Source organism: Haliotis asinina, chromosome 2 (assembly GCF_037392515.1).
Source record: "Haliotis asinina isolate JCU_RB_2024 chromosome 2, JCU_Hal_asi_v2, whole genome shotgun sequence".
NCBI classification, from domain to species: Eukaryota; Metazoa; Mollusca; class Gastropoda; order Lepetellida; family Haliotidae; genus Haliotis; species Haliotis asinina.
Genome location: NC_090281.1, coordinates 71,104,884 through 71,117,172, shown reverse-complemented (window position 1 = coordinate 71,117,172; position 12,289 = coordinate 71,104,884). Strand labels below are relative to the sequence as shown.

The 12,289-nt window shown below is 38.5% G+C and overlaps 1 protein-coding gene across 16 annotated transcripts in view; it reads right to left on the bottom strand.

Annotated features, from left to right (window-relative positions):
* Nucleotides 1–6,561, bottom strand: part of LOC137274241 (E3 ubiquitin-protein ligase MYCBP2-like) — an 83,225-nt gene extending 76,664 nt beyond the window's left edge. For all 16 annotated transcript variants that reach the window (XM_067807309.1, XM_067807320.1, XM_067807317.1 and 13 more), the window contains exons 1-6: nt 6,276–6,561; nt 3,844–3,910; nt 2,546–2,773; nt 2,154–2,307; nt 1,852–2,048; nt 9–147 (exon numbers count right to left, since the gene is read on the bottom strand). In XM_067807309.1, coding sequence (XP_067663410.1) covers nt 9–147; nt 1,852–2,048; nt 2,154–2,307; nt 2,546–2,773; nt 3,844–3,910; nt 6,276–6,391 — 901 coding nt within the window. In that variant the 5' untranslated portion in view covers nt 6,392–6,561. The remainder of the gene's footprint in view (nt 1–8; nt 148–1,851; nt 2,049–2,153; nt 2,308–2,545; nt 2,774–3,843; nt 3,911–6,275) is intronic.
* Nucleotides 6,562–12,289: the final 5,728 nt, after the last annotated feature.

The window sequence follows — 12,289 nt, the reverse complement described above, 5'->3', positions numbered from 1 at the left end:
ATACTCACTATTTTTCAAGTCAGGTATGTTGAACTTGTGTGAGTGGGACTTTGTTTTGACTCCACTGTTGAACCAGTCTGGCAATTGTGCTTTTCCCAGTAACACAGCCTGTACACTTTTCTGTAGTGAAGTCAGGATTCCTGGCACCTGTTATCACATATCGTAAACCATACAGTCTTCAAGACAAGAAGATCATGGACATAGCACCAAAGAGAAGAGAATGGAGGGATCTGATTTGTAATTAAGTAAAATGGTCAAGATAGAAATAGATCTGAGCTTCTAGTTCCATTGCAATAAGCATGTTGAGAGTTGAAGATGGATGAAGTGAAAGGGGATTTAACGTCACATTCAAGACAATTTCACTTATTAACTGACATTAATGCTCATGTGTTTGTCACTGCTGGTACTGATCCATTTTGTTTGTTGTTTATAACACAGCAATATTCCAGTAATTTGACAGCATCACATAAATAATCGAGTCTGGCCCACACGATCGTGATGTTGATCACTATGAATGAGTCTGTGCAGTTTGAATATGATGACAAGTGTTAACCAAGTCAGCAAGTCTGAGCACCCAATTCTGTTTGTCACCTCTTACGACAAGCATGGTTTGCTGAAGACCAGTTCTAAACTGGATCTTACAGGTCAGTACGTATCCACACTAATTTAGATTAATTAGAATACCGGTAAAGTAATTTAGAATCAAGCTGGACCATATTCATGATACTACCTTCACACTACACTACTATAACTACTACTTATATTGCCACCTATTAATGATCCTTTTTGAAGTCTGAAAACCATAATGCAGCAAACATTCAACAAACTAGCATTATAGGAGGTAACATAGCTAAAGCACCACTGCTTCACTTGACACCAACAAACTGGCCTTATACTGTCACAGAAAGTCTCATAGCTTAAGAACCACTGCTTCAGACGACACCAACAAACTGGCCTTATACTGTCACAGAAACTCTCATAGCTAAAGGACCACTGCTTCAGAAGACACAAACAACCTGGCCTTATACCGTCACAGAAAGTCTCATAGCTAAAGGACCACTGCTTCAGACGACACCAACAAACTGGCCTTATACCGTCACAGAAAGTCTCATAGCTAAAGGACCACTGCTTCAGAAGACACCAACAAACTGGCCTTACACTGTCACAAAAAGTCTCTAACTAAAGGACCACTGCTTCAGAAGACATCAACAAACTGGCCTTATACTGTCACAGAAAGTCTCATAGCTTACGAATCACTGTCTCAGAAGACACTAACAAACTAGCCTTATACTGTCACAGAAAGTCTCATAGCTTACGAACCACTGCATCAGAAGACACTAACAAACTGGCCTTATACTGTCACAGAAAGTCACATAGCTTAAGAACCACTGCATCAGAAGACTACAACAAATTAGCCTAATAGAAAGTCAAATAGCTTATGAGCCACTGCATCAGAAGTAAATGAAAAGGTGATACATGAAACTTGGGACTTTTATGAGACTATTTGACAAAAGTATGTATACTTTATATACTGTATAGTATGTTTGTTTGTTGTTTTATACTACACTAAGCGATGTTCCAACTATGTGGTAGAGGTCTGTAAATGAGTAAGCCTATCCAGTGATCAACAGCATGAGCACTGATCTACATTAATTGGGATACAATGATATATGAACCAAGTCATCAAGCCAGAAGACCCATTCCTGTTAGTTGCCTCTTACAACAAGCATGGGCTGCTAAACACCAAGTTCACCCAGATCTTTATGGAATTATTTTTGTTTGGAATTCACTATTTTGCTACCATGAAAACAGATCTGAGACAGCATGTTACATTACTAACATTACACTTACCAGTATATCTTGAGATGCCAGTGACGAGGGACTCATCAGTAGAGCCTTGACAGCCTTCAACAGCTTCCCTGTGTCGCCCAGAGCAATGGTGAGACTGATGAGAGCAGAACAGGCCAGAGCTGTCAGTGACTGACCATCAAACACAATGTCCGATCCAACATTGGTCGCTATCTCCATCAGCAAGTTGTACAGGTTTTCTGAAGATAAAAACATGTAATAATTTGTGTACTAGCAATACATGCAGATAACAATAAGATTGTACGTGGTCAAGCCATCATATTAAATTCACAGATAATTCTTACCAACAACATCAGGTGGTTCACACTTCATGCCTTCTGGCTGCTGGCCCTGTAGCAGGTCAAGCAGGGCCTTCAAGGCCTTCACACACAGGTCAGGGTACTTGTGTCTTGTCTCACGGACCAGCTCAAACACTCCATTCAAGCCCAAGCCAACGATCTACACAAAGCATGAATAAAGAGCATGTAAATCTCAAATCATAAACTACAAAATAAAATCTCTTACTTACAAATAAAACATAATCAGTCAAAAGGTGTGTTTGATTTGAACCTGTGAGTAAATATTCACTAATATTCACAATCTAACATTTAACATCACAGAATTGTGGTTTAAAAGCAGAAGAAATCCATGAGCATGGGTTCAAGAATATAATATCAATATTTCAAGAAAGACATACCTTTGGTATTTTGATTGCAGAATCTTTGTTCTTGTCATCATTATCATCATCAGTTTCTGAGTCTGATGTTTGTGTGGTTGTGGCGAGTCGGTACAGGCGGGCTGTATCTCGCATACACTGTTCCAGGACAGACTGACGGACACTGGCATACACATTGAAGCCTGAAGCATTGCCCTGAAGCTCCACTGACAGGAACTGGGCATCGGGAATATCAGGACTGCCTTCACGCTGAAACACATTTAAATTCATAGAATTACACAATCTCTTCTTTGATTTGCATTTTGTAGTGAGTAAGTGTGGTTTTAAGCCAGTTTACAGTATTCAAGGGATATCACATGACACAAGAAATTCACACATTGTACCCATGAGGGGAAAGGAACTAGGCTCTTCAGAGTGACGAGCGGACACTTTAAGCACCAGGCTCATACACCACCCCTGGTTTAGAAGCTGGGAAGTACAAATACTGACAATTTATGGACAACAACTTCTTGTATTTTGTGAGTTCAATAACAGATAAAAGAAATTGTTATCCATAAACCTGACAATATTTTACAAAATGTCAGTTTGTTGTTATTCATACAACACAGGTATATTCCAGCAAAATCAGACAGTCTGAACGAACAGTTTTCCCATGTAGTGACTCTGTACAACCTACACAGCTTGTTGGAGACTTTTGTCCATCCGAAATCAATCTGTGGATTTTATAGTCATTGAATATAACAAACTTATTTACAGCTATATTCTGAACAAATTATTTCATCAAACAATCAAAAAATCAATTTCATGATCGATATAACTTTATCTGGTCGGAAAACATGTTAAGACATAACACAAGGCATGCTTGACATAAGACAAGGCATGCTTGATTTAAAAGGTTATTTATCTATGTCAGTGCATTTCAACAAGGCATGCCTAATACATAGGTGAAGTCAGTGGGACATATATACATACAAAACCCATGACGAAATGTTCCTGGAATTTGAATCAAGTTATGTGATGTTTTCATTAACAATTCTCAACAGTTACAGGTATTTATGAATCACTGCTCAACACTTGCAAGACAAATATCACTCATTACACACAAGCTCTATACATAAGTTATTTTCCAACACAGTCAAGCCTTTAAAAAACAAATGAAATGTTTGTTGACACTGGTCATGACTGACAATGCACTGCACAATGACAGCTTACACAAACAATTTGCTGAAGTTGACATCTGTTATGACAGTCCAGTGAACTAATAATAGATCTCAGCCAACAAGGCATGAAACTCACTGGGCAAACTGTTAATCACAAACCTTCTTGTTTCTTTCTTTGGCTTTGCTCTTCCCCTTCTTCTTGTTCTTTTTCTTGTCAACCTTTTTTCTGTTGCAAAAAACATGATCTTAAATTTTCAGGTTCTTGTTCATTGTTTTAAGTCACTCAATGGTCTTCCAGCTATACAGTAAGGCAGTCCAAACATAAGGCCAGACAAACAAGTGCAGGACATTATTAACACCTGAAGAATTTAGTCACAGCATCTATGTTTGATAGATCTACCATGGGTCCTGGTTGGGTAGTAATGAGGTACTGGTTCTGACACAAAAGTGAGTGTAGTTTTATTCCACTTGCAGCAACATTCCAGCAATATCAAGGAGTGGACTCCAGATATATGATTCACACATTGCAACCACGTGGGGAATCAAAATCTCATCTTCAGTCTCGTCTGAAACATTTGGAGTTTTTTAAACAAATTCCAAACACTAAGAAGATGTCTTCTATAAATCTTACTGATCACCATTAAGATTAGGTCTGTGACAAATTAGTTTTTGTCTACAACACCAAAGTTGACATGTGATTTTAAAGAAATAATGAAAATCATTCCTTTTTTTTATCTCCAGTCACTCACCCTCCTAGTAATTTTTCAAGGGGTAATTTTTTAAATATATCACTCTCTCTGACCTGTTAAGTGATGATACACTTTTAAATCATGCAAGATTATGGCCTGATAAGAATGTTCATCACATTGGCAGCTTAATAATGAAACCTATTATCACATCAACAATATCTTATTCTCATCTATTTTTGTAATTTTCTGCCTAGTAAAATTCATATTTAGGGTTAGTGAATTATTCTGTGAGCTAGTAACTTTCAGGCACAGCTAGCCTGACTGACTAGCAAAATTTGGAAACTATTCTATACACTGGATATGTGCCACCATTTAATGTCTTTTAGTATGACTAAGCCAGAGCTTAAAGGAAGACAAGCAAACTATACCATAGAAACATAAGTTATTGATGGACACTTACATACATTCGTTGTTTGAGAGAATCATTAGGTCAGTAATTATAGAATGTGATATAATGATGAGACACATAAATTACCAAAAAGGCATGCAACATATTTAATCACTTCCCCAACATGACACCTTTCCTCAGTCTAGAAGTTGGTAGCCTGCCAGTGTTCTTAATTAAAAGGGGGTCTAAGCGTCCTTGGATACAAGATCAAGGTAACATGCATAGCAAGGTGCATCTCAGTCTTGTATTTAAAGGAAATTGTTAAATGAACCAATATAAGTCTGCGATCATGATAAGATACCAATGGTAGATGAAGTTCATACAATGACTTATGATTACAAAATCAGCCAGGTAAAGACCACCATTACCCCATCAGTAATAGTCCTCTCTCAACAAGTAAAGTTGTAGTGTCAGATGAGAGGATGGGGAACAGAGAGGAGTTTTACTACAGAAAGCTTTAACTGATATGGCCAATAACAGGTGAGCCCTCATGAATTAGAAATTAAAGCAAGTGGTATAAGGGATTCAAGGTACCCTCAAGAACAGTATGATTTGTTTGTGGTTTACATCTCACTCTGCAATATTAAACCTATATGATGGCTGTCCGTAACAAATTCACTCGGACCAGGCAATTCTGTGATCAAAAGCATGATCAGCGAACTACATGAGTGGGATACGATGACAAATGTTAATCAAGTCAGCTAGTATGACAACTCGATCCCACTAGTAAATTCCTACATCAACTATGCTTTTAACATTTGTCATATTTGGGATTACACTTTCACTTCCAATTTGCTGAGGAACAATTCCAACTTTGATCTTCGTGGGTCTGGTCTTATCCAACAGTAACATGCATATCTTCAAAAGATAGCACAAATTGGTATTGACAACTAATCATAAATCAATAATTATTTACATGTGTTTCTATACACAGGTTTGACCTTTCTCCTTCTTGCGCAACATCAGATCCTTTTGGGGAACTTTTTTCTTCCTCCATTGTTTACCTCAAGTGGTAATCTTTTAGTATCAAGCAGGTAAAGTATTATATTTCCAATATTCAGTTTCATTTTGTTTTTTTAACTCATTACGGCAATGATGCATCAATGAGGCGAATATGTGGATAGACTGGTATGTTGAAAACATGGTGTACTGAAGAGAGCAGGAATTAATCTTCCTGGTCCAACAACAATCAATTCGTAGTCATATCTGAAACATCATTACTGTGGTGATCATGAAATCAAATATTGGAAACCTAGACCCAAGCATCGTGTAACCAAGCCCAAGGGCTAACACAATCAAAAGGAGAAATTGGAAAATCTTACAATCTAATCACTAAAATGTCTAAACATTTAATTTCAAAGATGGCTTTCCCGTTAATGGAATCTATGTGCAGGAGGTGCACACGAATATGCAAATTGTAATTAAACGGCACTGGGGGGTACAGGATGACTCACCTATTTGGGCTGTCATCGCGAATGCGGAAGAGGTCATGAAATTTGTTGCACAGCTCTTCGCCACGCAAAAACGTGTCCAGTTGACTTCTAGAGCACTGCAAAACCGCTGTCGCCATTGTGATTTTTTCTCCTCCGGGCAATCAATCACATATTACAGGGCATTTTAGCGTTTTCCCGAGTAGCGATCGTCCCAGATCTTCAGAAATATGCAGAAGAAATTAAGAAATTGCTGTTCTGTTTTCGATTTTGACGTAGGCTGACATTTTGAATGATGAATTCTGGGAATGTTCGGTGCCCGAGCAGACGACGTCGGAGTGTTCCGGATGTTTCCGGAAATGTTGATCGAATTTATTTTTGCACTGCATGCTATTAAACCATGGTTATTTTCACAACGTGAGTTTTAACAACAGTTCATAAGTGTTTGAGTTTATCGTTAATGCCAATAGAGGTTATATTTCAGACCAACTGTCGATGAAAACAGCCACTGCAAGTCACGGATCGATAACAAGATCTAAAATAGAACTTAGTCATGGTACCACATACGAGCTTATTTGTATAAGGTACTTCCCGGTATTGAATAACCGAACACTTTCCATGCATTCATTCGGTGTACATAAGTTAAAAGGTGTCATTGTGTCTTAAATAGCACAGTGTAGGTTGCTTTTCGAAGCTTATAAACAGAAAATCTGTGAGAACCCGCCATGGTGTATTTTTTAGGTTGCACAAAATAATCTCCGGTCACATGGAGACAGTGAAAAACAATATCTAAGGCAAATATAACTTGCTGTTCTGATTATTATAATTTGTATACGTTAAAGGATCTAAAATTATTAAATTAATCTATTCTATCATGTTCGTAATTACCTATTGAGGTGGGCAAATACCAAATTAAATTAAACGAGGTAGCAGAATAAAAGCTCATTAAAAGGGCGTGCTTAAATATACCAATTTTAAAACCAGTGACATCACATATATGTATTTTGATAGATAATTTATAACATCTCCAAATAGTATTGTGATGTCAAGTCATGACAAAAATGAACATGAAGATACCATGAAACGTTAATTATTACTGATATCAACCATATATCAATAGTCCCATAATGCATTATCTAATCATGAAGAGAAAAGTGCTCTATCATGCCTATGAGTGAGAGGAAGTGAGTTTAGTATTACACCGCACTCGGCAATATCCCAGTTATATATGGCGGATCCATATCCCAACTGTAGGTAATCGAGTCACGACCAGACAATCCCGTGAGTAAAAGCACAAGAATCGATCTATGCAAGTGGGATAGGCTGGAACGTATCAACCAAGTCAGCGAGTTTGACCACCCGATCCTGTTAGTCACCCCTTACGACTCACGGATCTAGTTACTAACCTGAGCTGATAGTCTATCATGCAGCTCCTGAAACAAATATACCCAATGAAGCCCATGCAAGTCTACAGTATGTGTTTGTTTGAAGAAGGCCTCGGCGATACATATTACATTTTATGAACATTATTTGGAAACACTGTGAAATATGTTTATTTCGGAAGACAGATGTTCGTCTAGTTAGATGGGTTCTAAGTTTAAACCATCTTCAAAAGAAACTGATCTTTATAATCTGCTGTTTATTGAATCATATTTACCTCTTTATGTTTGTGAGCGCGTTTTAGTGTACGTTGAATGTGTTAAGTAGATACCGCGAACGAACGAAAGGAATGAATGAGTTCTTGTGAGTGTTGAAGTTTTACGTCGCAAAGCTAAGCTATTATTATTATTCCTAAACCAAGTCTGCATACATGGACATTACTTACAAAGTTTAAATTAGCTTCTTGAAATACATGTTTATTCATTACATTATTATTTAGAAGCAAAAAGGAACACCGTGGCAGATTTTTAAAAACTGCAATTCGTCATGCACATAGATAGTTACAATGTACAACATGCTGATCAATTTCTCTCTGACTATGTGTTTCTCATCCCTCGATCGACCCCAACACCGTCCACTCGAACCTAAAATGTTTATCTTCCCAATCAGTCGCTGCCATACGTCCAAAGAATGCGAAAAATTGTAGAATTTCAGAAAATTTGCCACAAATTGTGATTTACGACAAGTGCGTGCGTAATCACACAGATTATGTTTATTTGTCTGAGACTGAAGAGAAACTTTTGAATAAACTGCGTTGACAAGGTGTCGTGCAACAGATGGGGATTTTATAGACGCTTTGTACACCTTGTACAGCAACAACTGCCGTGTCGAATGATTCAAAAAGATATGTTTTCTAATATTTATAACGTGTATTGTGGACAAAAGAAGCAATTTTTACATGGAGACAATCAATTCGGACGAACACATTTGCTGGAAGGAGATTTCTGATTCTTTGAAACCAAATAGTTGACGGTTTGATGTAAGGGGAGGCCACTCGTACGACCTTAGTGTCTTGCACGTCTTCTCAACACGACCATTGTCCCATTTATTATTCATGGAATTTCATTGTTGCCTTAACCTGTTGAATAGAAACATACAAGTGATTAATTTCAAAATATTTTGAAAATCTGCGTGCACTAATGTATGTCGGTCAAGTGTGACTTTTGAGGTTTAGGGGTTTTTTTGTTGTTTTTTTAATGTGTGTGTGTTTCGGTTTGATGTTTAGTTGTGCTTGCTTGCTTGCTTGCTTGCTTGCTTGCTTGCTTGCTTGCTTGCTTGCTTGCTTGCTTGCTTGCTTGCTTGCTTGCTTGCTTGCTTGCTTGTTTGTTTGTTTGTTTGTTTGTTTGTTCTCTTCCGTGAGTCTGACAATCCAGGTAACTAGGACAGAAACAAATCTGTCTGCATTTCGTTACAGTCAAAATGAATGAAGAGGCCAGCAGTTTACAAAGAGCGATCTGACTGTGAAATCGTATGCGACAGTGTGATTCTTTATTCGGGCAATCGTCCTGCTTTTACGATCCAGTTTCGATACAATTGAATATACTGTACCGGTTGTGTGCTTAAAAATCTGGTAGAAGAACCTGTGGATAAGCTTATGGATCGGTGAGATCGATGAGGGGAGATAAGCCGCATGCTTATTTATTCCGGTTAGGTAGCGCTTTGCTCATTATATCAATCATGGGTAAAATATTATTATTTACGTGCACACGCACACGCACACGCACACGCACACGCACACGCACACATAGCCGATCCAAACAAACTTCTTTTACTGAAATGTAACGTAAAGTAAGGGGCGGTGGGGTAGCCTAGTGGTTAAAGTGTTCACTTGCCTCGCCAAAGACCCGGGTTCGATTCTCCATATGGGTATAACGTGTGAAGCCCATTTCTGGTGTCCCCCGCCGTGATATTGCTAGAATATTGCTAAAAGCGGCTTAAAACTAAACTCACTGACATCCAAATTCCTCCTCGTTCATTTTATCAAAAGCTATGACAGGTCCTGGACGAAAGCCATCCTCTGTGTGAAAACATTTTAAACCATCCGTGTGGATGCAGTAAGTTACAATGTAAACACATTCACGCATGATGCCTTGCGGGTCATGGTCTGTTTCAGAAAAGGCAGTCATGTATCAGGCTGTGGTTGATGTTCTTGGATTCCATGCATGTAGTTTACTGCTACACTGAACCCCTTTAAACCGAACCCCATTTATCCAGAATCTCAATTTTCAGACCGAGTAGACAGGGGTCGATGCACGCCGGGATAACGATGGTTCAGTTTGCATAAAACACTCTTGTGGATCTTCAGTTACCCATGCCTGCCTTAAGGGGCGACAAAAGGGATCGGGTGGTCAGGCTCGCTGACTTGGTCGACACGTGTCATCCTATCCTGTGTAGATCGAAGCTCATGCTGTTGAAAACTAGATTGTCTGGTCTAGCCTCGATTGTTTACAGACCACTCACTCACTCTGGGTGACGATAGTAAATTCCATTACTGGAGCAGTTTAGGAGAGTTCAAGATATATAGATGCATCTTTGCAACTCCCGTGTCTGGTCTAGCCTCGATTGTTTACAGACCACTCACTCACTCTGGGTGACGATAGTAAATTCCATTACTGGGCCAGTTTAGGAGAGTTCAAGATATATAGATGCATCTTTGCAACACCCATGCAAGAGTTTGATTCTTATTTGTTCTGAATTTACACATAGTAAATGCTGAAAGTATTCTAAGAAAATTAGTATGTTGTATATGAATTCCTTTCTGGTTTTACGTATTGGAGTTGCAAATTTTTGTTTTGTAATATGTGAATTTTAGAATTTAACCGGCTTGAAGAAACACAGGCTGGAACAGACATCCGATGTTTGCAGAAAGCGATTTCCGGCTTTGGGTGGTCAGGTTCGTTAAATTTGTTGCTGTATATCATCTTATCCCATCTGCGAAAAGATCGATGCTCATGATGTCAGTCACGGGATTATCTGGTCCAGAACAACGTCTGATAGCTGGACAATTGTTGAGTGCAGCATTAAAAAGCCCGACAAAAGAAGTGTATGAGTGCTTGCATACGGCTGTAGTAAACTGTTAACGTAATCTTAAATGTGTAGACCTTTCCCACGTAGATAGCCATGGAATGTTATCACCATGCACAAAGCAAACAAGCGCAATGCTCAACAATGCAAAGCCCAAACATGTGAGCAATTATTATCTGTGTGTGATAAGTAGATTAAAAACTTTGCGGACGGTTGGAAGTTGACACATATGACGCATCTGTAGCAACTGGCAATGCCTCTAAAATCTGTAGGTTTTCAACCTTTATATTTTAAAGCCATTGAAACCAATTCTTGATGAAAAACTAGCGCACCCACATAACCGCAACGAGATATGACGGGTATTTACGCAGTCGTGACGTCACAACCACCTCCCAGAACGACATTGACATCCATCAGTCACACTCATCGTGCCTGTCAGTCATTCGGCGTCTACAAGCGAGCCGCGTCGTATCAGCTATACGTTTGGGTGGTGGGGTTACGTTGGGGTGGCTTGTCACAAGACCACATGGGCACAATGTCCGGTGCTCCCTGCCCTGATATGACTGGGATAATACAAAAGGCGACGTAAACCAATGCTCACAATACTCAACTGCATGTATTTTAGTACACGTAAATCCCAATCAAGATTGTTAGTAAACCAAACCTGATTTGGGTGTTTTACCATACTCTTTTAAAGCAGTAGGGGAACTTCTTTTATTTTTATTTACGATTACAAAAATTTAGGAGATTCATCGGAGTTAATCATTGTTGATATGATATTATTGAATGTTTTGAGAGTGCATCACCATTTGCACTTACTTACAACCATAGTTATTTGGAATGTAGTCGCTTTTGAAAGATGATTGGTGTATGGCATGTAATTTGCATTTTTCATCAGACAACTAGAAACAAACACTAACAAATGTCTGATGCAAGATGAGTGTCAAAATTAATGTTCTAAGTGATTTCTCGACCTTCTTGAAAAAACGTCAAAATCAAGAATTGGACCCCATGCACCTGCATATCATGCGTTGTGTTTAGGGGTGATAATAGAGGGAAATGGTGGTGCGTTCATAAGATGTCTGTCCTTGAAACGTTTATTAACGTTTACACTCCCTATCCAACTTGAAAGTTCAGGTTCCCCTACTTTTTTAAGAGTGTATATGGTGTGATGGTGTGTATTTTTGCCATTAATTAATGTATCAAGTCCTCGGGTTATAGATTATCCAGTGCATATGTCTTCATTAGATGACATTCATTCATTCGGTTGAAATATAGAAGAAATATGAGATATACGTAACTCAGTGGTTCAACGATGATGATGGAGATTTGTGGACAAGAGATCTAATATGTGAGCAGGGTTAAATGATGGCGCACAAAATCCCCAAGAACAAAATGTCTTTGGACAAACCAAAATTACTGACATAGGAAAAAATCTCCTTTATATATGTTGTTGCCGAAAAGAGGGAAAGATTGACATTCCAAATTGTCTATCTAGCATTGGACACAACAACAGCAGATTGTGTTGATGTATGTTATGAGATAGCGTCGAATTATGTTATTTGTGCTTATGT